General features: G+C 37.4%; 1 protein-coding gene across 1 annotated transcript in view; it reads left to right on the top strand.

Moving 5' to 3' along the window:
• Positions 1–27,617, top strand: part of LOC150078076 (uncharacterized) — a 511,382-nt gene that overhangs the window by 177,396 nt on the left and 306,369 nt on the right. The window contains exon 2 of the mRNA XM_090384455.1: positions 22,763–26,073. Within this exon, the coding sequence (XP_090240581.1) occupies positions 22,763–26,073 (3,311 nt within the window). The remainder of the gene's footprint in view (positions 1–22,762; positions 26,074–27,617) is intronic.

Raw genomic sequence — 27,617 nt, 5'->3', positions numbered from 1 at the left:
AACTCCGCCTCGTCGCTCTGTGAAGAACAAAACTGTAAAAGGGCTAGAAATGTGTTTGGTGTAGGTTTGTGTGTATTATGTGTGTGTTCTGTTATGTTCTGGCCTGTTGGCTGCCCAGAAGCATCAGTCACCAGGAGAGATGATTCTGGGTACTCGTCCACACCACGAAAAGGTGGACCAGTCCCAGAAAAACACGTACTGTCTCAAAAGAGACTCTGGCCCACATGGTGCTGCCAGCAGGTGGGCCAGGATCCTGTGGGGGGGGGGGGGGGGGGCATTTCAGAGGGAAGAAAGAAGAGGGGAAAAAAAACACTTGTGGTACAGGGTGTGTGTGTGTGTGTGTGTTTGTGTGTGTGTGTGTGTGTGTGAGAGAGAGAGAGAGAGAGAGAGAGACTAATGGTGCTGGTAAAAAATAAATAAATAAAATAAAAAAATTATATAAAAAAATTTAATAAGTAAAAAAAAAAAAAAAAAAATCCAAAAAGGCCATACCTGTGCCGAATTTATCAAGAAACAAAAAAAAAAAAAATAAATCAGTTGGTATTTCTTCACTAGCTTCTTATGATTCTGGCGACCTGGTCGTGCCTATGGGGGTACTGCGTCTGGGTAATCACCCATTATCCGCGGCAATGTGCTGAATTATTTCCGGGGCAAAGTGGCATCGTCGACATGTGTCGTCTGTCACACCGGCGTCCTTGGCAATGTATTTTCTGTAGTTCCTCATAGTGATTACCTGGTCTTGAACGGCGAGCATGAATGCTTCGGTCTCGGGGAAGAGCGCTTCGCCGGTGAGCCATGCGTTGAAAGTCTCCTTATCTACGTAGTCTTGATGGAGATCATTGTAGTGCCTGCCATGGAGTGCCTTCTTTGCCCATTTTTCTGTCTTCTTTTCTTGTGTCTGGGTGGGGGTCTTATCGTTGAGGTTGATCGAAGTGTGCCGTTTATCTCTCTTCCTTATGGCCTAAAAAACTAAAAATCAAACTATTATATTTAGGCCACCCGAATAATTAAATTCATCTGCGTGCTGTGTCTTATGTCTGTTAATTGCGTGGGTTCTATGGTCGATTTGTCTGTTTGCTGGACGAAAAACCCCAGGTTTCTGGAGGAAAGAAACCTTGCTATCTACGCCTGGGACCGACTAACTCAACCACGGAGTGAAAAAAGCCCGTTAAAGTTCCTCGCGTCATCGACGGGATTCGAATCCGGGCCTTTTCTACCCGGTGTGGGGAGGACGGTGACGATACCACTGTGCTACCGCGCAGACTCCTTATGGCCTGGTAGATTGGCGCTGTGTTTTTCTTGGAGGATTTTTTTAGGTTTTTAATCGCCTTTTCCTTCTTTTTCCCCTTCAGGTTTTTAATCGCTGTATTCTGTTGTTCGATGAGGTCTGTCAAATCCTTTCCTCCTTGTTTCGGGGCTATGGTCAGTCTCTCGATGGGTACCTTCGGATGGCTTTGGTGATCCTTCGTCATCATTGTCCTGGTCCTGCTCGTGATCTCCTCAGCTCGGTGTTAGTCCATTCTGTGATCCCGAAGGGGTACTTTAGTACTGGGACTGCGTAAGTGTTTATTGCTTTGACTGTGTTTCCTCCGTTTAGATTTACTTTTAGCAAGTTTCTGAGTCTCTGATTTTAAAAAAAAAATAAATTAAATTAATTTCTTGGTCAGGCGGGACTTGACTTCCTTGTGTTCTACGTTCATCTTGCATTGTTCGCAGGTACTTGCAGGCCCTCTCTCCATCATGCTGTTTACTGGTCTTCTTCCTTTATGGAGGAGGGTTTCCACCCCTTGATGGGTATTGGTACCAAGTGCACAGGGTGGTTATGTACGGCTGTTATTACTGTTGGTCGAAGAACTCTGACTATCCTACAGGTGTTCTCTGGGAGACCTATTGCTGTAATAGAAAAGACAGGAGGAATTCCGAGGCTGGTTGGAAAATACAAAACGCAAGTTTTAAACAGTAGAAATAGGAACAAGTTAGTTAATGTAGGCGGTGCGTTACTTTTCAGGCAGGCGCCTCCGTAGCCAGGTGGGAAGGAGCAGCAGTGCGTAGCACACGCTTCTTGATTAGACCGGGGTTCGAGCCCGTCACTACCAAATACGGAGGATGCGGAAAAGTCAGGGAATGACCAACGCATATCCCGGAGCAATATATCCTTAGTTGCTAATGCTCCTAAAAACGAAACTAACTAACTTTTCAGGCGCTTTCGAATTTTATTTGTTAAATTAATTGAATTTCTTTTTCTTATTCTGTGATTAATAGAAGAGAAAAGTAAATAAACATTATCTTGGTAGGTAACGTGATAATTACTAATAAATTAATTAATACTATATAAAAGTAATTTTTTTCACTTCCCTGCACATACCTCCCAACAAATATTCACTGAACTTTTGTAATACTTATTTCCTTTTAGAATTTTAATAAAAATTGAAATACAACACATATTTAACGTTTTTACTGAATAAACTTTAGTGATCGATATAATAAGCAAATATCAGTAATTCACGATTTATCGATTTAGTTAACTAATAAGAGAGAGAGAGAGAGATAGAGAGAGAACGAGAGAGAGAAAAACACCGGGCTGCTGAAAACCTAATAACTTTGATATGCGCTAACGGATGAGATTTTTGCACACCTGCCATATTGTCCATTCATTCCTCTGATCAGTGGACGGCAACAAATATAATAATATCTAGGGAACTTAACTATAACGATATATCAAAGCTTCCTTTATACATAACTCGGTTCACGAACTCATAATTTGTTGAGCAAAGAGTGAATCTGTAAACTGAAATTTGAAAAATGAACTACAGGAACTCCCCGACTTACGTAAGGGTTTCGTTCCGCGGAACGCTACGTACGTCGGGGAGTTCCCCCATGCTTGTGCAGCACTCGCAACTGTGCTCGCTGAATTGATTGAATCAAAAAAGAAATGTTTGACGAACATGTAAATAGAATTATTTGTCGTATTTATTCAATTTTTTTATCTCATGCGCAGGAAAAATTACAAAAGCATGCAATTTAAAAAAAATTCAAAATTATAAAATTGCAAAAAAAAGAGAGGAGACAAGCATAACGTCAGTAAGTTTTACCTCTCAAGCATCGTTGCCAGAATCGACGTGTTCAGCTGATAAGTACGCCGCTCCGGAGGTAGAGGGTTGTGGAGATTTAGAAGGGGTCCGCCGCTCAACCTTACGAAAGAACATATTAATGGATGACTGGACGGTGGCTTTTTTCTTTTCATCGTAGATTTCTTTGTAGCAACCAAGCATCATTCACCCCTCTCTTAACTTTTAAGAATCGTTCGCTGTCAGGATCCATCTTCTCAAACCTCTCCAATTGTCGATGCAATTTCATGAAATGCCATTGCCATCTCTCTGGCGATGAAGCGCCTCGGCTGCTCATTTGGTTCATTTTGAGCTTCGTCAGCATTTTCTTCTTTCACTATTGCTGCCTGCAAGTCAATATGTTATTCGTTAGATAATTCCTTCTCTTCTTCCTCTATTAACTCCTTCACGTCTTTGGCATCAATCTCCAATTGAAGTAGCTGTGCAACCTTTAAAATCTTATCTGTAAACCTCTTCATATGATTCGTCTTTTTCAAATCCTTCGTAACCTTTTACGTGCCGTGGGCATATTTTTTTCCCTGCGCCATTTAAACAACTTTTAGTAATTTCCGCCCAGGCCTTATTAATGTTTAAGATGGCGTGGTAAATATTGTAATATTTCCAAAAGTCTCTCAACGTAAAATTTTTCTCATCGTCTACCTTCAGACAATGCCTGAGCAAATATTGTGCGTAAATAGTATGCTTTTAAATTCGAAATAACACCCTGATCCATAGGTTAGATGAGTGAAGTCGTATTTGGCGGTAGAAATATGACTCTCACGTTCGAATTGAAATCATCTAGATACATAGGATATCCAGGAACATTATCTGATAGAAGCAAAATCGTGAAAGGAACGTCTTTGTCTTTACAATATTTTTCAACCTCGGGAATGAAGCAGCAATTAAACCAATCCTCAAAAGAGATATACATGTATTGTTATCCATGCTCTGTTTCGATCGGAAATGCACGGGTAGGGTGGCTTTATTGATGCCCTTAAATGCACGAATTTCCAGAATGGTACACAAGCAGTGGTTTTAATCTGTAATCTCCAACTGCATTAGCCCCAAGCAAGAGCGTGGCACTATCTTTTGAAGTCTTGAAACCTGGCATTGTATTTTTCTGTTTGGAAAAAAACATTATGCGACTTCACCGCATAATGTTGTGGAAACCAGCGCGATGCTTGAACCGATTAAACCACTCGTTGCTTGCCACGAACTTGGGTTGGGGTTCGCCGTATTTATCCTTAATAATCATCCTTTGTTGCTTTTGCTTGAATGGTCATTAGACTCAAGGCACTCGCTTCTGAATCTGATTTTCCATCCATATTATTAACAGCTGTTCCATCTTCGATATAGCACCTGAACGCTGTTTTGTGATCACTGTTCATCTTAAGTGCGTTGATCCTTTGACATGTTCTTTTATACGCGCACTGTCCTATAAAATAGTATTCACTGTTGAAGCAGCAAGACCTAATTCCTTTGCAATAGATGACAAACTTTTTCCTGCTTCGTACTTAATCATTTTCATCTTAATTTCTAAATGAATTTTGTTTCGTTTCTTGGCACTACAACCACTTGCAGTTTTCGTTGGTCCCTTTCCCTTCATCATTGTAATACGTAAATAGGAATGAAGAGAAGTTTCTGAAAATTTGTTTTTTATATGATTGAAGATTTCAGTGAAGGGGAACACATTTCATCATAATACCGTAACGTAAAAACCCACAGAATTCCAGTTATCAGGATTATCGAAAATGCAATAAGATCGAGTGTACTACCCGTTTATCATAGATTTTTCATATCATAACAGAAAAGACCAACAAACCGGAAAGTGCAAATTTTTTTTCATTGTTTTATGGTCGTGACCTCCAGAAACGTGCTTCAGAAAAATATCACAAAGGCGTTCAAAATTGATTCTTATAATGGAACATATGATAACGATGAAAGGGTAGTGCAATTTCCATTATAAAAATGACCTTTTAGAGAGATAAATAGCTTAGTAATATAGCGAAAATTTCAACTTCCAAGGACTTGGAACGAATTACAAGAGGAAAAAAAAAACAAAAAAACTGTGTTATTGGGTTCACATTACGATATTTTTAGGATACCTCCATTTATTCCTACGGGATGCAAAATACGTTTCCACGAATTTTTTAAGTTTGCACTGGCCGGCAAAAACTTACGTAAAGTCGAATTTCTGTAAGTCGTGGAGTCCCTGTATAGTGATTCCTAAAGAGAAAGTGTGCGGTTTCTCTTCAGAACGAAACTCTGAAGAGAAAACACGAAATTTTCTGTAAGATTCATCAATTTGAAGGAGTTTATGAAAAGAGCACGTGGCCCGATGCACTTGATCTGTACTTTACGTTATCAACGTAATCCAATGTGCACTGTGGGCTCTGCCCCCCCCCCCCCCATTTTTTTTTTCATCTTTCAAAACAGACTGAATATGAGAACTTCGAAAGTTTCAAATTCAAGCTTTCATTTTTTAGTAATTTCCTCTATCATTTTTTAAATCCTCTCTCCAAAATAAACTTTACAAACAGATCGCAACTTCTCTCTTTAGAGAATTAAATCCGAGCCGGCCCTAAACGCAAGTACGACATAATGTTAGGGCAAAGGATAGCAAGACGAATTTTCCTTGCCTGGATTGAGGGGAGTTTTTTTATTTTTTTTATTTATTCTTTTTTTTTTTTTTCCCCGAGTCCTGGGCTCGAGTACATGCACCTGCCCACCCCAACCACCGGCCTGGGATCACTGTTCAACCCAATCGTCTTGCATATCCCGTATAGACTGATACTCTCTGATTGGTTTCTGCTTTTACAAATGCTAGAATACATACAGCCGCTAGATGGAATTCTCCATAAGTTTGCTGTAGACAGAAAGTTTAGGAAAAACCTGCATCTGAGAACTCCCACCATTAACCTAATATGAACCTGTGTTCAATCTGTGTAGTCGTCCTGAGATGCTGCCTCCTAAATTTCTCCATTCATGACTGCCTGTGTGCTACCCCTCTTCCCAAAATGAGTCGCCTGAGATAGTGTACGTATTCCTGTGCTTCTTGAAGAGGATACGTCTGGCTCCCATAACTAGGACGATTGGTAGTGAATCACTAGAAACTAATGGATTATTGCCATGGTTTTCGTACATACGTTGTCTCAGACCGAGATCCCGCATAAGGGCACTGTGGACATTACGTAATTCAAGACTATTTGGAATGTGTATTGTTTTAATCTCTATTAGCATTATCTTATTTTCTCTTAGTTTATGCTATCTTTATTCATATTATTTTATGTTAACTTATTTTATACTATCTTTATCCATATTTTATTTTTACTCCTAATTTGTTATAGTTCATTGTTAATTTGTCGATTTATGTTAATGTTAACCTCTGGCTGCATAAGCCAAAGGTTTATATTGAAAACTGCCGCAAGTATACAAATTAAAACACACGATTTGTCTGTTTGTCTAGAAGACTACCATTCTCGATTTGTCTACTTGCATGTGCTCAAGTGTCATATATATACAATAAAAAGTTCTTGAAAATTTAGGTTTTCATTTTCATCTTTCGCTTAGGTTACTTACAGATTACTGAAGTAGGTTAACGTATATTAAATGAAGCATTTCCTAATTAATTATAGTACATTTTTATCAGAACGTAAAGCTATTACTAAATACACATCACTTTTATCACGTATATTGGCGTTTAAAAAAATGCAATTATTATTATTATTATTATTATTAGCTACATGGTGCAAGGAAGCCTGAGGCTTATGCTGCACCAGCAAAAAAAAAAAAAAAAAATTCCCCGAGTTATCCTGAGAGAGAGAGAGAGAGAGAGAGAGAGAGAGAGAGAGAGAGAGAGAGAGAGAGAGAGAGAGAGAGAGAGAGACAAGTCAGAAATAGAAGGGAATCACCAAGAAAGAGAAGAATGATGATATCCAGCTCAGGACCCTGGGTGTGCCAAGCCCATACTCACCAGATGTGAGCCCCTGGTTAAGGATAAAAGCAGAAAATGTTCTTTGTTTCTTTGTCGTACAGCTTGAATGACAACTCGGACGTCTTCTGTAGACAGTATGATTTACTCTAGGCGATCATTTAAATAAGAGGCTGAAGGACTACGACTTTCACACAGTCACCTAAAGTTGATAACGCGCTAAATATTTAATACAGAGACGCCCAATGCTACGTCATTCTTGACTTCCAATTTTTTGCGCTGCTTTCTTCTTATTAATTTTTATATTTTTTCCTGTTTTTTGCGCTGCTTTCTTATTAAATTTTATATTTCTTCCTATTTTCTGATCTGTTTTTATATTAATGTATTTTGTTATATGGTTTGTTAAAAATGTCTATGAAATGACATGGAAAAATTATTATATAATTAATTTTCATAAATGATATTGACTAGAGTATTCAAGGGAAGTTGTCAAATTTTGCTGATGATTTGAAGGTGAGAAGGATGGTTATATAAAAACCACTGTATACCCTCCGCTTTTATATGCTGCAGAGATATGGGCATCAGCTGCAACTAGCACAATCAGGCCACTTTTTTCTGCTGAGTATTGGCTCTTAAAATGGGCCATAAACAAACACAAACTGCCTCCACAGCTCAGGACAACTGAAATGGCCAGCTTAATTCAAATTCACAGGCTCCCCACGCTGATTAGGGTGAAACATCTTACCACGACTATCAAAATGATGGTTGGCGAGATTTCAGCACCATCATTCTGGGACCTGTGCTCATGGAGAATCCCTCAGTCTTCCCTCAGAGCGACTCCAACTCTATGCCCACATCACAGCCGTCTCCACCTATCTGATAGGTTTCTGCCTTTTCAGCTACTTTCGTGTGCCCAGTCCTTGGATGCTGACCATAACAAGTTCGCTTCTGACAGGGAATACAGATGTCGCATCCTTGAATTGTACTTCCCTGTCCCTGATCCTTCTCCTCGAAGCTCGTCTTAATGCTGCAAGCCATCAACACCACCTGATGTGAAGACGGTATACTAACTCTTCAGTATGACAGTTAGCAATGATGGACTAACTACTTCTGTTCAGTGCAAAGAACGTTGCCTGTTTATACTACTATATGTATATGAAATTATCCGTTTCCGCCCATATCTTCTTTATATATTGTATTATAAATAACTGTATGATACTTGGAGTTTGGAATTATACTTCCGCATATGCATTTCCTATGTTTTATATATCAATGTTCCCTATTTATATTGTATTATTACTGTTAACCCCTGGCCTGGTGGCCGTGAAGGGCAACATTGCAATCTATCGAATTGTATCATTATTATCATTATTATTGCAATAAAGATTTCTTCTTAACAGCTCGAGCCAGGCCATAATGCCGATGCTCCAAAAACAGTTGGTCGATTTGATTTACAGGGTGTCTCAAAAATTCACGGCATAACTTCAGGAATGAGTTGCTCATATGTAGACAATAAAAATATTTTATGTCAACATAGTTCCGGAAATGTTTGGTTTTCGAGTTTTGAAGGTCTGTCTATGACACTTAACTGTTCACATCACCTTCTAGTAATTGTTCAAAATGTCCACCTTCTGCCTGAATACAGGCCTCACATCGACGTCTCATGGACTCGCGAAGACGATGCCAAATTCCTGGCATGCTTCGTATTGTCTCACAACCTGCCACAATTCGATTGCGGAGAGTTTCCACATCAGCTACCGGAGTCGAATGCACCAATGACTTTATATGGCCCCACAAGAAGAAATCTAGTGGGTTTAAATCAATGAGCGTGGAGGCCAGGCAGTTGGTCCACCTCTACCTATCTACCGACCAGGAAACCTTCGATTCAGGTAATTGCGGGCCAGGTGGCTGAAATGTGCGGGTGCGCCATCGTGCATGAAGTGTGCTTGTTGATGAATGATCAGTGGCGTGTCGTCCAAGAAATCAGGCTTGTTGTTTTCCAGAAAGTTTCTGTACGCCTGCCCTGTGAGTTTGTTTGGAAGTACATGAGGCCCAAATAAGTTATCACCAAAACACCCGCCCAGGTGTTGAGGCTGAACCGCTGTTGGTGATGTGATGGAAGAATTGCATATGGGTTTTCCTCAGCCCATACATTCTGATTGTGAAAGTTTTGGATTCCGTCTCGTGTGAACTGTGCTTCATCTGTGAATATCACTAAGGCAGGAAAGTGAGGAGTTGTACCACATTGCTGGAAGAATCACTGGCAGAACAACACTCGCGTAGAGTAATCTGCTGGTGACAAGGCCTGTACCCGTTGCAGATGGTAAGGATACAGTTGGTGTTCTCGCAATACTCTCCAAATAGTTGAACAGCCAGTTGCATTGCTATTCTGCGTGTGCCGATTCCAGGAGTGGCATGCACAACATCCAAAATTTCCTCCTCTACTTCAGAAGTAGTACATCTTGGTCGTCATCTGTCGGCAGCACGAGATGTAAAGGTCACATGTTCACAAAGGCAGCGATGGATACCTTCAAACGTTTTCCTGTCTGGACATCTTCGTTCTGGGAACCTTTCGCGGTACAAACGACGAGCCTCCAGAATATTGCCGTCCGCCAAACCGTACATAAAGTGCATATCCGCTTGCTCCTGATTTGAGTACATGGTCGGAATGGAAAACCACCAGATTCTGTCAGTACCTTGTGATGAAGGAAATAACCTGCAGGAGATAAGACATTCCGGTTAATAACACGGGAACCAAGCATTTCCGGAACTATGGTGATATAAAACATTTTTATTGTCTACATATGAGGAACTCATTCCTGAAGTTATGCCGTGTATTTTTGAGACACCCTGTATAGTCCAGAAAATGTCAACAGAAATTCAGTGCTTCTGAAAGAAAGGGGAAAAGAAATGCTGGAGTCACGTATAAGCCAGGAAAAGAGAGAGAGAGAGAGAGATCTAATTGTGGTGTATAAAGCGCTAAAGGGTTTTTCTTTTTAATATATTAATTAAAGCGGTCCCAGCCAACTTATGGCAACCTCGCTGTCATTTACACATAATTTTGCAGTACGTATTCCAATATAGTCCCTCTTCCTGTTTGCCCAAGTACAGGAAGTAAAAGACTGCCACGACCAAAACAAATACATATGAAAAACTGAAAATAAGCAAATTACATAAAAATTAATAAGTATAATTAAATATCAGACAAAATCCAAACTTCATCGCAAAGAGCTAAATCTGCTCGGAGTCTGTAAGTACCAGGAACTCCGTTTAGGAAAGCCAGCAGCACAATGAGCTGCCGAGAACAGAACTGCCAGCACAAGGAGCTGGAGTTGCAGTGGATATAGCAGACTCATGCTTCCACGAAAGCAAAGCCATTCAGAACGATTGCACAGAACTCTAGGTAATCCTGCACTACTCCATACCGCATTACCAATCCAAGGCTTCTAGAAGGGGGTCCAGTAAAATGAATGAGAAAGGTGTGTTGTCCCTTGCCGGTGAGACGAGGTCGGGGGGGGAAGTGAACAAATATAAAATCTTAGCGAATAACCGACGAAATTCACCTGTGGCCAGGTTGTCGAACACGGATAAGTTGTTTCCCAAGCTTACAAGAGGCAGTGGGTCTGGTTAAATTCAAAGCAGAATTGGATGGTTACGTTACGAGAATAGGAATAGTTATGATTTTTTTAAATTTTATTATTATTATTTTTTATTTTTTGGTTGACTCAGAAAAAGTTCGCTTCCTTGCATCATTTAGCATTACTGATACTCATCTTACGAAATATTTGTCAGTTTTGTATTTCACTTGCTTTATTTTCCCCACTTAATTCCATGGCCCAGTCCTTCCGAACTGCATCTCAGCCCTTAGCTTGTGGCAATACAGTATTTTATCCTTTATAAACAGATTTCCTTTGTCGCCGTCGATTTTCTAAGGTAGCAGATACGTTAATCACTATCACTTTGGAAAAATCCAATTACAAAGCAGTAACTGGGAATGGGAAGAACCACTTAACAATAGCCAATTTAAAATAGTATTACACATGTAAATTGTCTGTAAACATATCAGCCGAACTGGCATTTTTAAATTAGCAAAAAAAAATATATATGGATCTAGGTTATTAGAGACGGCATTGGCCTTCCTAGGCCAGTGCCTACTTGGCTTCGCCCTAAAGCTGGCCTTATGTAAGTAGTAAAAGTATCTAAATAGTCATCTGTAGAATTGAAGCGTTCATACTCCGTTTTCATTTTATTTTATGTTTTGTTTTTTTTAATAAAACATGCATAATAATGTCCTCATTAACATAGCATAACAGTGACAGGTTTAAAGAAAATGACAAAAAATTAGATAAAATTAATGAAGAACACTTCACGAGGGAAATAGATGATTGTGCGCATTGTTACCCTTCATGTTGAATGATCACTGTGTGACAGCTTTTTGAGTAGCAACGTGTCCTGTTCACTACTAGCATTCTGTTAAAACATTTCTTGGTATTCTTGTTCTTTAGCAGTTAAAAAATTGAATTGCTGCGTGCTGAGCCATTTTGGATGCCCCATCCTTTTGCAGTGCCAGACGAAAAATCACCGCGCGCGCGCACGCACGCACGCACCCCCCCCCCCCCCACACACACACACAATCGAAACGAAGTTTTGGACTATCATATCGACGGGTTTATGCACGTCCGTTGTCCCACCCTACTGAAAACCGGCATCTGTCATTTTAATTGAACAACCTCATACAACTACTGTATTCGTTAACACTTAACTTATTCGTGACTATTCGTTAACACTTATTCATGACACTTGACTCCCTTCGTTACAGAGGGAACGAAGAGAGTTAAGTGTCAGCTTTTTATACTATGAAAAATTTCTGCTTCAAGGTGAGAATTAATCGTTCATGATTCATTATTGGTATTCTGCCAAGGGTAGGTCCATGCGTACACTGAACTCCTCCATATCCCCCTATCCTCAGTTCTCCTCTTTATTTCCTCATATCCACCATCACCTTTCAATTCATCTATCCTTTGTCATCCGTGACAGTAAAGTGTTTTCTCCACTTGTCACTCGTTTTTGATTTCGATTCCGTCTATCATTGGAGGAATTTTTAAAGTCCTGGAGTGGACTTTAAAATCTAGGCTGTAGTTAGCTTACTCCTCTGCCTGAGACCCGCAGAGAGAATAGAATTACCCCCCCCCCTTCCACCGAGTTATTCCGCGTTCTTCAGCCCGCAAAACATGCAGATCGGCCTGTGAACTCATACTCTTGTACAGACATAATATACAATGCCGCAGTGTGGTCTAAGTTGCTGATGCGCCTAAAATCCTATAAGACAACAACAACAGTCTCTCTCTCTGGTCCTGTTTCCCTAATCCTTTCTTTCCATCACCTCCCCACCCATGTCCAGTCCGATTTTTCTTCCACCTCCTGACTATTTCAGTCAAACATATCTTCTCATCCTTCCTTCTCAAAATTTCTTCATTTCTCATTTTATCAACCCATCTTATCTTTTATATTTTCCTTCATATCCACACGTTAAAACTTTCCTAGTTTTAACGTGTTCTTTAATATCTTCCATTTCCACTCTTCACGTCTCTGCTCTATAAATACCACACTTCTAGTAGACATCGTACCAGTCTTTTCTTTAAACTAATTCCTTATCTCCCACATAATATTCTTCTTCGTTTGGAATTAATCATCCAAATATGGAAATTATTGTCACTGTTTTGCTTAATGGGAGCATTACGCAAATTAGAATTTATTCTGAGAAGAAGGTTATCCACATCAATGTCAGTAAACTGTTTTCCACTATTGTCGCGAAAGTTGAAACAATAGACTGGAAACTCTGAGGTACGTTGGAGAAAAAAAAATTAATCAGAGATAATTGTAATCAGGAGTAGAAAAATTACATAATGTTGAAGGAATCAACCAAATCCTTCATTATTATCGCAACAGAATCAACTGAATACGAAAAGTCTAAAAAAGGAGGACAGCTGAAGTCCCTGTAATTATTGTAAATATATGAGAGAATGATTCAGATAACCTAAGTATAAATAATCCTTCTAAATACGAATGAAACAGGATTTTAATACTTAAATAACTCAGAAACAGAAATTTGTATCTCATCAATGATGAGAGGGACTTCAAATTATATATTTTTAGGCAGAAATGAATTCATTAGTCTCGGGAAATCTCGCAATCCTATATTATGAACATATATTGGGGCTGGTTTTGATTAGCCCAAATACTCAGGCTATAAGGCATCAGTGTGCGATGTCTACAAATCGCAATGTTTCAAGACTGGTTTGTTCGAAGAATGAAAACTGCCGAATAATTCCAAGAAATCGTACACCTCTGCCTGAAACAAGTTAACTCAGAGGCTCTTAAAAACTGCTTACTAAGGCCTTCTCTTCATTAATGGAATTCCGACCTGGTTTGTTCTAATAGAAATTGTCAAATTCACTCCACTTAGGAAGTTTGGCTCTATTTCCATTCAGTCATCTGCAGGAGATGAATGACGATAAAAGAAACTTGTTTATAAGGGATAACAAAATACTGTGTCATCATCATCATACACCGTGAACTATGAGATACAGTCGGACCCTCTGAGACTGTGGAACTTGAAGGAGGGCAGGGTGAACGCTACTTCTTACAACAAAGAAGTAACGTAATGCTTTCAAAAAAAACATTGAACGTCTCTTTATATCTTTTGGTTATTCACTCTACCGAAGGTATAGAGTCGGTGATCTGGTGACAATTATTATTATTCATAATAAATGGTAGATAAAAAAAAAAAAAAAGAGTAAAATGACCTCTTCCCTATACAACGACTGGTTTCTAACTGATAATTAGAGATCAACTTCCGCGCTACTATTCTTTGTTTCTTATCGTCTCTATGAAGCTGTAATCTAAAGACTTTATGCATATGTATAAATTTATTGAACGATGAGAATTGTAATTATACCTTCTCAAAATCATTTGTGTTCGGCAGTCATTAGTGAACACTGAGGTGAATGGACTTAAAGAAAGATTTAATTACGTACTTAAATAACATGAAACCATGTGTTGCTATCTCAAGCACTACCGGTTATTTTTTTTCCCTACCTGTAAAGATAATATGAAATAGAGATTTAAGGTAAAGAAAGATATAAAACAAAGATTTAGTAGTAATATTTATGTGTTATGAGATATAAATATTACTACTAATCGAATTTATTTCTTGAGAATCCTCAAAAATTGTGACAAGGAATCAATTTTGACCAGTTGATTAATCAATCCTGGTCAAAAATAATACGAACAGCTGTGTTGAATACTTTTTTTTTTTTTTGGTAGTTGTTGGCGCATAGGCTTCTGTGGCCATAATGCACCTCCCAAGATTTTTGCAGTACTTTGATCCAAGCCCGAGGCGGGAATCGAACCCGCGACCTTTGGGTTGCCAGGTAGTAATGTTGAATACTATTCTGTTAGAATAAAGACAACCAAATAATTTATTCTGTTAGAATGAAATGTATTTACAACTAAATATACAGAGCAGTGGTTATCAAGCTGTTGGCCGTGACATCCTGGCTGGTTGCGATGATTGTCACAAATAAAACTGAAAAAATTAGCAATAACCAAAATATACTACCAATCGATTAATTTAATTAATTAAATTTGTAATTAATTAATTTGTAATTAATCTTTTGTAAATATGTTTTGTTAACCCCTGGCACCACCATGCCGTGACGGGACTAATTGTATGTCTATCATTGCTGCAATTAAAGATTCTATTCTATATTCTATTAATTTGACTAGCAATAGCAAATAGGTCCTCCAAGGGACTAATTAGAGAAACAGATTGAGAATAAACTGGTCTAGAATATTATACCGCAACCTGTGTGCCACAAAATCTCTTGTTTTGGATAATATTGATATTGCCAGAGTAAGTTAAACCGTGGTTGCAAGGCTCTTTGGCACTTGAAGGTGCGGCTCTGAGAAAAATAGACTGGAACAATTTATGCCACCATTTCCCCCCCTTTTTCTTTCTTTCTTTTTTTTTTTTTTCTAATGGTTCGTATTAATATTGGCCATCCAGTGCAATGATGCAGAGGGTTGTGTTATGTCAGAAAAAAATGTATTTGCATGTATTATTTAATTGTTAATAATACATAGAAATATATTATTAAACTTTTTATTATTACAGTGATATGTATTCGTACTTAACATGTGTAGTACGCGTCAGGTTTTAAGTTACCTGTATGTACCATCACTGTTAATGGAATCGTTGTCTACCGCCAAAAAGTTTTTTGTTGTCTCGGACCACAGGTTAGAAAACACTGCTTTAGAACATAAGAATTTTACCTGATAATATATGTCATCAAAAGTACACATTCCATGGCTTTTGAGACTTTCATTTAAGTAAAACTGGTTTATTTATAAATGCTGTTAATTTTTATTTATATGTTGTCAGTATTAAGACTGTAGTTATAGTTTTATGTGTATGCAATGCTCATTGCACTTAAAGGACAGTTCCTTTGGTGCATAAACAAGTGATGTGGATTGAGGCACCTTTTGTAGAAAATGAATTAACCAATCTAATCCACAAACTTGAATATTGTTATGAATAAAGAGGCACCTCTTCCAAAAAAAAAGAAAGAAAGAAAGAAAGAAAAAAAAAAAGCCGTTTTACACAGTCAGATTTAGGTTAGAGGAAGAGTGTTTGTTGTGTATCTTTGGCAAAAATCCAGTTTTGATAGCTGACAGATAGTTAGTTGCGGTAGAGAAGCGCCATCTGGATTTGTGTTTTTATGACTACTGCATTGCACTTGATCCGTTTTTCAAGTTCCATACAGTCAACTGAAAATGAAAATCTCCATAATGATTAGTTACTTATATTTTTATTTCCTCCCCCCAGCATCATAGTAATGTTACTGTACAATTATTATATGACATAAATAGTAGCTAACACTAATAATAAATTTTGCTGGGGGGGGGGAAGTTTAAACAAACCGATTAAAATTATTGGGTTTCAATTAATGGTTAACATGAAATAAACGTAATACTGTATATGCTAACAGAGTGGTATGATCAGAGTAACGAGGGTTTGTTTAGGACTTCTATCTCACCTGGGCCGGATTTACATATAAGCTAAATAAGCTACAGCTTAGGGCCTCGCATTGCAAGGGGCCTCCATCTTAAAAAATCCTTTTATAATATTGTCACAGGTGAACCGTGAGAAAGAGAGACGCTTCATGCATATCATAGCTTAGGGTCACAACAAGTTTAAATCCGGCCCTGTACCTCACGTTCGTCCATTGCGAAGACGACAGCCAACCCCTGCAAAGAGACGGCACACTGAAGAAGAAGAATATGCTAACATGTGTAAATGCTGTGGTTGGGTATCGTTTACTTCCGACTGGGGAAGATAATTGTAGCTTCCGCTAATTACTGGAGACTAATCAAAGGCCTCCCAAATCGGCTAATTACAGCCCTAATTGAAGGGGCATGTAAAAGCCTCTTCAATCTGAACGGTAATTAGTCCAGATTAAAGGAAAGCCCCATTTTGGAGAGATTAGGGTTCTCAGTTAATTATTCTGGGTTTTCAGTCCTCACAACATGTATATCGATCCGTACATATATACATGTATTTTGTACGGACAAAATACAGACAGTCCGCTACTACCACTATAAGAAGGGGGCCAATTTGAACAAGTCAACCAAGTAATATCACTTAAATGATCTTTCGTACAAACTTACATTTTACTTTCCATTGTAGCTTTGTAAGTTTTGCTTGTGCATTAGCAGTATGCTGGTGGAACTTGAATTTACTCTCAAGACGATACCAAGATCTTTATGTTGAGGCTACAGGTATTGGGACATTGGGAAGCATGGACTTAAGGGAGAAGGGATTTTTCTTGAGAGAGAGCGCATCACTTAAGCTGACTTTTGAAAGAGATGGCATTCGAAAGTGCTGAACTGATTGTGTAATATTCCTGTAAACGTCTTGATTGGCCAACTGAAGGTTGATAACAGTGAAGATCTTTATTTCATTGGTATTGGATAAATAGGTTGGTTTATCAATTAGGAAGAGGACCAATGCTGCGGCGAAAAGTCAAGAAACACACCTCCTTGGGACACCCACACGAACAAATATTTTTTGGGTTGAATGATCTCAGAATTGGAGAGTCCTTTCAGTCAGCAGATTAGAAAGAAATGAGTGGACTTAGCTACTTACGGAATAATAATTATTGCAAATTCTGAGAATTGCTTGGTACCATATTAAGCTGCAAAATGTAAATCGTTATTTTTGAATTCATACGAAGAGATCGGACTGCTCGATCGACGTGGTTCAGGATATATGAATATATAGATATTTGAATTGTACGCAAAACCTTTATTTTATTACTAATAGTATATATATATATTTTTTTTATTTATTTATTTTTTTTTTCTAATTCAGATGCTGTGAAAATTCAGAGCTGACCTGTACAAACTACCTAATATTAAGTGAGTGAGTTTCACTTAAACGCTCAGAAAAAACTGGATATGTGTATCATTGACTCAACGAAGTGTCGAAAGCATGGAAAGCATGTTACAGGAATTCAGGTCCATGCTGACTCAGTTGTTTCCCACAGTTGTTGCAGATTGGATGGTTGCAGATCTCTATTCCGAAGAACTCGTTCCACGTCACGCCACAGTTGCTCAATTGGATCGAGATCTGGTGACTGAAGAGGCCACAGCAGTAGGCTAAATTCATTCTTATGTTCCTGAGACCAGTTCTGTACATTTGTGGTCTTGTGACATGGTGCATTATCTTGTTGGAATAACCTATTGATACATGGATACACTGCAGCGATCAAGGGATGTTTATTGTTGGAAACAATTTCCAGATAATCTGTGGCATATAGAAGTTTCTCCCCTAGTGTCGTGGAGGGCACTGTGCACCACGAAACCCTCACGTCATTACACCACCAGCATTGTTGACACCTGCCAGGACATGCCCGTGGACTAATGCTGTTTTCTCCACACTCGTATTCTGGTCCTCCCATCAGCGTGAAACAGCAGGAACCGGGATTCGTCATACCGAGCAAAGTATTTTTCAGTCCTCCACTGTAGGGTATGTTGTGTTCCTGAGCCCATTCTAACAAACTTTTTTGTTTTTTTTTTTTTGTTGGCAGGACTAGAAGTGGGTTCGGTCGTTGGCTGCGATTTATGTATATGTCGCATGGGTAGGATATCACAGCATATATATATATTTGCTACTATACCCCATTCGTGACAATGTACGACAAATCGAATTGTGCATTTTGAAATGTTTCTTTCTTTGGTTACAGTGTTGTAGTGAATTTTTATTAGTATTAATAAGGACAAATTATGCAAAGAAGCGGACTTTCTTGCATAAGAAAAAAAAAAAAACAAGGTTACCCAGCACAAGTCTTGTATCTGTTGGTCTCTCACATCAGCTAGCTGTTTGCTGGATTTTATTAAGTCCTTGGACCATTTTCGATAATACAACTGAGACACAGTCGTTCGTGGAACCTCTAGCAGAGTTGCAGTTTCTGAGATATTCGTGTAAACCCCAGGGGGCTCACATATGGTGGGTATGGGCTTGGCACACCCAGGGTCCTGAGCTGGATATCATCATTCTTCTCTTTCTTGGTGATTCCCTTTTACTTCTCTCTCTCAGGGTAACTTAATTTTTTTTTTTTTTTTTGGCTGGTGCAGCATAAGCCTCAGGCTTCTTTGCACCATGTGGCTAATAATAATAATAAATGCGTTTGGTGCTAATTATCATGCCACGTAGTCACTTAAATCCCATTCCCGCACTGAATTGCTCGCGCACACACACAGCTTCCCTACGCATCTACCTACCTGCTTTTTATGTCGCATGGTACGAACACGTAATGCTGCCACTGAAAGAGCACTCCATCTCATGAAAAGGATAGGTGTACCTAATAAAGTGGCCACTCAGTATTTATGCTTGCATGTAGAGTGAAGGTATATCAAATTGCTCATCTTTCAGAAAGCCATTTGGATGTATATCATAGTATATGGTAAATATCATATCCTGTGATCGACACCACTAATATTCAGTCATATTCTGAGCCAACATCTTATAAAGAATAGTTCCCTAGATTTTAGTCAAGTAATTAAGTAGCGTGTCATATATAATTTAGAGACGATCAACATATCTCCAGCTCTATAAATCAGTATTTTCAAAATATTCTTTGCAATGTAAATTTAGGCTATACACTTTCAAAAATAGATTCATTAAACAATATGTGAATAACTTTATGATATCGGTACATAAAAATATTCCGTTCTACCCTTTTGAAATAATTTCTTATTTCAATATTCATATGCGGTCCAGGATTTTATAAAGATAGGTTTTATAAAGCATCATTCCATTAAGCTGATTAAGCAATGTTTCGATCAACGACAGGCTCTGTCAGTACTGTACCATACTAGATTTTAGTGATAGTAATGATATAATCCTTTACGAGAGTGTAATTTTGTACGTATATTTGGAATAAATGGAAGGTATTTAAATTAAAATTAACTAAACACATTAAATAAGTTATATTTAAAATAAATTAAAGCGACTTATCCTCTCGGTTTTCGTAGTTCCAACTACCTTCTTGCGCTATTTGACATTACCATCCATTATTCCGTGATTACTGCTGAAGCATTCAATCTGTTATTCACATGATTGCCCGAAACACTTTGTCTTTTAAAATTTTTGTTCTGCGTAGTTTCGTGAAATGTTCCAGTAGGTATGCTACTCTTCTGTTTCATTTCACATCATTGAGTTCACTTTCAATAAACGTATGTATGTATGTATGTATTTAGTTTTTTTTTTTTTTTTTTGAATTGTGCAATATGACACATTTTGTCGTATTTTGATGCACGCAAACTGCACGGAACATAGCTTTCTGCATAATTTCACAGGTTACATGCTAGTGAAAATGTTCTTCTTAATAGGATTTATATCTGCTATTCTGGGAAGGGATTTTGCTAATACTGTACAGTATTAGCAAATGTAAACGAAATATAAAACAGTAATTTTTGTACAGAAAGTTTGTATTGTACTTTTCGTACATATATCAACAAAAATCTCTCGACATTTTATTCTTATTTTTGCATAACGTTTCTTTGCCATATAGGTGATACCTACAGTAAATGCTAAGAATATGTAGGTTTGGTTGCGTGCAGTGGATGTGAAGCATCATAAAGAATTTACCGAAGCTAAGCATTTTTTGACTAACTCATTTGATTGCTTTTGAGGTTAAAATTATGGAGGAAAGCATTGTCTGCTTCTCCATTCGAACACAAAAAAGCGAGAGCCACAAGGCTCAGTCCACTCTCCTTGCTTAATTATGTTTACTTCATAAATTTTTAAAACCATTCAATTCATTTTGAGTTCTTTACGGAGATTATTTATTTACAAGAATGTTTATTCTCTCTCTCTCATGAACGTCCCAAATATTAAAATATATCGCATGCATGGGTTGAAGGTTGAGACTTGAATTTCTAGTCTGTAGATTGTAGTTTTAATTTAACTCTCTGTACTCAATGACTTCCTTCTTCAGAGCAAACAATATAATTAGGCTGGGTTATATACTGGATCAGATCGTCAGCGTTTTTATTCATGGATGTACTACGCTACAGCGTAACTTTTATGGGTTTTAAATTACATTACGATTATAATTCATGAAAATCGTCTAATGGATTATGTACTTACTTTTTTTTTTTTTTTTGCTTCAAGGCAACTAAGAAGTGGTATTTTATTGTCTGTATATTTAGTGTATTTGATGGTCGGATTGCCATTTTTGCTGAGTTTCGGGGAGATAAAAAGCAATCTTTCCCCGAAAACCGATAAAAAAAATAAAAGAAAAAATATTCCTGCTTCAAGGTGAGCGAGTTAAACAGTATGAATAAAAAAAGGGGGGGGGGGGAATGGAGTATTGCGCATCTTTGCTGCCCATAATCCTTATTATGTTAGAATTATTTTTTGTAGTTTTTACTGGTTTCACTTCGCCCACTTTGAGCTTAGTATTCATCCACAGTCCATGGCTGTGATGCGTTCTTGGTGTGAGCTATTGTGTACCTACCATTCAAACAAGTTGCATAATTGTGGACATTAGAAAGGCGCCTATTCTGGGGGGGGAGGGGGGCGCCATTCGAAGTTTACATTTTAATAGTTTAAAAAATTAAAAACGAGAATGATTATTTTCGTTTTCTTGTTTATGCTTTGCTATAAAGATTACTACTAAAAAAAGGTTACCAGCCCATTACATTATCATCCAAATTTTTTTTTTTCAACCATAAGTTAGAAAAAGTAGAATGAAAAACATGCTGATAAAAGACTTTTTTTATATGGTAAAGTATTATTATTATCAGTGGCGCGTTCATGGGGCCCAAGGCAAAATGGAATTTGGGGGCTCATCTAAAAAAAAAAAAAGCCAATAAATAACATTTTCAGTTTCATTTTATTGTGACGACAAAACAAATGATTAAATAATATAAGAACTAAATATAAAATTTCATCAAAATCGGTAAAACCATTTTTGAAAAAAAAAAAAAAACGTAATTTTCAAATTAATCTTCAAGTAAAGTTCGTTGACCTTGGCAGGTAGAAAGTTCAGTCTCCGATAAAAATCACTTAAAAATATTAGTAAAAACAGCAATGAGTTTTTGAAACAGTGATTTTTGGGCCCCTTCCCCTCTATTCGGGGCCCTAGGCAGATGCCTTTTTTTGCCTATAGGATAACACGCCACTGATTGGCGCCTCCGTAGCCAGGTGGGAAGGAGCAGCAGTGCGTAGCACACACACACTTCTTGATTAGACCGGGGTTCAAGCCTGTCACCACCAAATACAGAAGATGCGGAAAGGTCAGGGAATGACCACCGCATATCCCAGAGCAATATGGCCTTAGTTGCTAATGCTCCTAAAAACCAAATAACAAACAAACAAATGCCACCGATTATTATTAGCCTTATGGTGCAAGGAAGCCTGACAATATGACTCTCACTATACTGAATGCATTACAGTATAGTAATGCATATAGTTGCTTTTCTTTATAATAGGCAAGCCAACATATACAGTAGTAGACAAAAAAAATTGTGAAATTTCCTGAAATAACTATAACTTGGTATTATATGAAATTTGGTAACATCAGCAGAATGATGCTGCAGACTTTCTGTTATAGTTATGAATACTGTATTTATTTTTAAAATTCTGATGGGGAAAGCCTGTTTTTTGCTAGCAACAAATGAATTTGCTAAATTTAAAAATGTTCATAGAGTTTTCAGGTAATAATTTAGACAAGAAAACAATCATTAACATTTTATATAGCAGTCATGCGAGCTTGAACCATGGTTTACTCTAACATGTGCATTTGCATTACTGCTCTGACCACTTAGCTACATTGGGCCTCGAAGTGTTTAACATAGAGATTTGATCTTTTGATATTTGTACCAAAAAAAAAAAAAAAAAAGCTGCTTTGTACCTACTCCACCATACTATCTGAGAGAGAGAGAGAGAGAGAGAGAGAGAGAGAGAGAGATCACAAAACTTAGGTGAAAAGCAACTTTTTTTTTTTATAAGTTTTTACTGAAAATGTTTTTAAATATTATTTATTGTGTATAACTAATCTTATAGTGTTTTTAGATTTAAACACAAAATATTGGTTTTTCCTATTACACAGATTTTATTCAAATATTAATTTTTTTTTTTTTTTTTGCCTTGTAGGAATTAGAAAATCATGATGGACTGGATGCAAAAATTTCAAATATTCCAGGAGGAGGAGGAATCCGGCAGAAATCCAGAGTGCCACGTGCCTTGATCTTAATGGCAACTGGTTGTACTTCTCAAGAAGATGAAGTGACAGAAAAAATAGATTTGGAATGCCCAGCAGAAAAAAATGCAATTTCCAATGGATGTAATTCTAAAGACACTTTTGTTTCAACATGCACAGAAATAAGTAGGTGGAAAGATTTAATTGGTTGTCGGGTGTCTGTCAGTGGTGTTAAACAAGGTATGCTGAGGTATTGCGGTGAAACTAAATTTGCAGAAGGGCTTTGGTGTGGTGTTGAACTTGATGATCCAGTGGGTAAAAATGATGGATCTGTAAAAGGAGTGCGCTATTTTAACTGTAAATCTAATCATGGTATTTTTGCTCCATATACAAAAATTCAGTGTGTTGAAAATTTATCAAAATCTGAAGATTCTTATACAATAAATAAACAGGATGAAGGATTAGAGTTAAGGCTTGTAAATGCTAGTATAAAATCTAAAGTACCTCCACCCAAAGTGGTAGCAAAAGATATTTTGGCAAAACTGCACAGCAATGCATGTACACCTGAAAATGAACTTAGCATAGAGGACTGGAATAAACAATACTCAGATATAAATATGATTGAGAAGGTTGAACCACTTTGTAGGACTCCAGAGAGTGAAGGAAAAAGCCCTTCTCTTGTACCATCCACTCCTACCTCAGGGATTAATTGTATACTGCCTTCTGAATATAAAATTATAAATGGGTGTTTGCCAGAGAATGAAATCCCTCAAAGCATAGAACATAATAAAATTCAATCAAGTTCAACTTTTTGCATTGCAAACACTAATGGATATGAAATGCACAATAGAAAAGATGTGACAAGTTTTGAAACAAGTTTCAACCGTGAAAAAACATTTATCAAACACAGTGTTTCTTTTCCGCTTGGTAATGATAGTTTGCATGATAATTTTGATGCTGATTCTTCATTAGCATCTACTCCCACCAATCCTCCACAAAATTTTTCTCAAGATGACTTAGAGAGCATTGATATGAACAAAACATTTTCATTTGATGAACTAAAACGCAGAAAGGAAGGTGTGTTACTATGTAATGTTTTGTCTTCTGGATTGCTTGACAATCATGAGGATTATGAGGATGACCAAGTTTCATTAGATTTAGATGAAAGTTTGGGACTTTTGACTCCAAGCCAAATGAATGATTTCACTGTATGTGCTGATACACAGACATCATGTGGTGATCTGGAGGCAATAACCCTTCCAAGTTCAGAATCATTTGATGATATTAATGATATTCCTGAACATGAAGAAGTTCAAGATATTACTATATGCTTTATAAATACTGATGATAATCCTGTAGTGCCTTCTGTTACAATGACAAGGACTGCTAGTGTTCCTTTAGATATACAAGAAACTGGCCAGGAGTCAGAGATCGCAGAAAGTGATACTAAAGTGAATGGTGTTGATGAGCTGTTTTTTACTGATAACTGTCATAATGAATTAAATGAAGTTGTAGGAAGCCCTACAATGCCAAATGTCTTAGAAAGTAGTTTTGCTAGTACCCCTCCCCCTCAAATTAAAGAAAATGTGGATGGAGTGCTAAATACAGATCATTTGAAAACAGCATTAACTAATGATTCAGAAAAGAATGTTGCAGAGATTTCAGCTGAATTAAATTCCAACGAAATTACAGTGTCTTCCACAGGTGAAATGGAAATTCCACCATCAGATATTGCCACAAAAAATTGTATTGATTCAGTTGTAAGTTCTGAACTTGTTGATTTAATGTTAGGTCTTGGTAATACTGAATCTGTGCTCTGTAGTAATTCTATCAAAATCAATGAAGCAACAGAAAATGGTCCTAATTTGTTGGATGAACACCTGCTCCTTAAAAATGAATTGTCTACCAAAGACTTGATACAAGAAAAAATATTACTTCATGATAATATTGTTGAAAATACTAGTTTAGTAGGTGAAAAAGAAATTGAATTCCACAAAAGTCATTTGACTGTGACTTGGGAGGATGTTAAATCTGGGAAAGAAGGCCTAAAAGATGAAAGGCCAGAATCTCTTTACACAATAGGAAGTAATGATACCGGGTACCATGAAGATGGTGATTTTGATACACAAAGTGATATTGGAACACTTGAGACAACAGCCTTTTCTGAGGATGGCTTAAAAAGGTTTTCAAGTGTTAGTCGTGATAGCTGTGTTGTGGCAGAGGAAGTTGAACCTGAAAAGTTACCAGAAAGTGCAAGTACATCAGGATATTCTACTGGCTTAAGTGATGTGGGAGCACCTGAACGAGTTTATGTAAATAGTGAGTACAGCCATAGTAATAATGACACTGTAATTTCTCCAGTAAATGATAATGGCTGTAGGGAGATTACTAAAAATATAGAATTATTATCAAATGTAGAAATTGTATCAAATGATGAAAAAAGGGAATTTATTGAAGAACAAAACTCAGATAACATTATAATGTTATGTGCTTCTATGACTGGTGAAGAAACTGGAAATATATGTAATATATCAGAACTTGCTCAGGATGAAAATAAAACACCTGAGGTGCAAAATGAATGTATAGATAATTCATTAATAATAAAACAAGAAAAGGAGATATTTAATGATTCAGATGTGATAGTGGAGAATGTAAATACAGTTAATGAAATTAAGGAAGATATTGAAGTAATAAATAGCACAAAGGTTGAATTACAACAAGAAGAGAAATTGGACAAAAATTCTAGAATAACAAAGGAGGGGTCATCTGGACTCTTTTCCAAGGGTAAATCTCAGAAAGCTAGTAAAGGAAAGCAAGACATGCCAAAAAAGAACAAAAAAGATAGTCCAGATGACAAAGTAAAGAACAAGGAACAAACTGATAATAAAAAGACCAGTGGAAAACCACCCAAAAAGAATGTGATGTCTAAAATTAAAGCTATAATTGAAGCTACCTCCTGTAAGACAATAAGTAGGAATAAATCTGATAATGAAGAACCAAAAAAGATAGCTCTCCCTAAGAAGAGTAGATGGGAAGCTGTAACATCAAAAATTGCAGCCAGTTTAGCAGAGGAGAAGATGAAACCAAAATCTAAAAAAGAAATTAGAAGTCGAATTGATACAAATCTAGTTGGAAACAGACAAATGATTGTAAAACGATCTCCGAAACTTGACTCAAGACCATTTTGTTCTGCAGGAAGCGATAGTGGATTGATATGCATGTCACCAAATTCAAAAAACTGGAAAAATAGCCTAGATCACCAAAGGTAAGATACCTCTTTGGTATATAGATTTAAATAGAGGTGTATAAGGCTTTGAATGGTTTGAGCATGCTCAATGCCAATGGGATTCTTCCTCTTGCTCAGAATAATCACCTCAGAGGGCATAAATTCAAATTGAGGAAGGACGGATGTCGGATAGATGTGCGGAAATTTGCCTTTGGCCAGCGGGTGGTTGGTTGGTGGAACCGACTTCCATCACTTGTTGTTGAAGTTGATAGCCTAAACAAATTTAAGGCTCAACTGGACAGGTATTTCGAACGAACGGAGGGGTGAAATGGGAGTGGTGTGGTTTTTTTTTTTTTTTTTTTTTTTTTTTTTTTGGCTGATGCTGAATAAGCTTGCTTTCTTGCATCATATGCCTCTACTAATGCTAATGCTAAAATATATTATTTTCTGTATGTACTTGTGTGCAGGATATATGGTGGAAATGAGTCCAAATATGGTGGTGGCAGTGTACACCATAAGTCCCTTATTGCAATGAATTGCAAGACATTAAGACAGCTTTGCATTAGGAGCACCTACATAGTGGTTCTCATGTTGAGTATTCAACATCTGAACCTGTCTATTTGCATGGTGCAATTGGAAACACAATTCATCAGGCCAGGTAACCTGTTTCCAGTTATTCAATGGCTCCTCTCCCTTGTTCACTGTAGGCATATATGCTTGTGGCAGACCATCAGCAAATATATTCATATGGATTGATGGCTGTGATAATGCAACTATATTAATATCTGAAGCATGGTCCACATTGAAATGAGTTATGCTATACATGTTTTATTGCATGGCCACTTGCACCATTGTGGCACATCTGTTCTGCTGGACAGCACATTGGATTTTTCTTTTGCTCCTTTAGTCAAAAATGCATGGCTGGTCTACATGGGACCTTTGTTTGTTAATCCACTCTTGATGCACACAAGATGTAACTGTATAAGAACACTGGGAAGATATGGCTGTGTTCAATGTTGTTTCCTTCATCATTTCTGTTCCTCACGTGGTTCCTTTGGTATGCTTTTCCCATATCCAGGCTACTCCTATGAGAAGCTACAGGTGAAAACCTGACTGGTCCTTAAGTTTTGCACACCAGTGTATGTTCACACATGAGGAATTTTTTAATTTTTTGTTTGTTTATTATTATTTTATTTTTTTTTGCCAGTGCAGCAAAACCTGTGGCTTCCTTGCACTACATTGCAATACTAATGCTATTAGTAATTAGTAGTAGAAAATGATGCAAGAAAACAAACTTTATACAACATCAGCCAGGTGGGGGAGAATAAAACTGAGTTGAACACAGGCCCAAAATTATTAGAGGTTAGATCCAACACCTCTCCAACCTTTAATAATTTGTCTAGTTCCTCCTTAAATTTATCCAGATTACCCACTTCCACATCACCAGATCAAAGTTTGTTCCAACAATCATCTACTTTTGGTTGAAAGCAAATTTCTGCACATCTATTCTGTAACTAACCTTACTCAGTTTAAATTTTTGCTCCCTCATGTGTTGTCTGAGCAAGATGAAGGTTGCATTTAGT

This window comes from Mastigoproctus giganteus, chromosome 11, assembly GCF_048544385.1.
Source record: "Mastigoproctus giganteus isolate SK-2022 chromosome 11, ASM4854438v1, whole genome shotgun sequence".
Lineage (NCBI taxonomy): Eukaryota > Metazoa > Arthropoda > Arachnida > Uropygi > Thelyphonidae > Mastigoproctus > Mastigoproctus giganteus.
The sequence above is the reverse complement of the archived record's forward strand: the minus strand, read 5'-3'. Positions and strand labels throughout refer to the sequence as shown.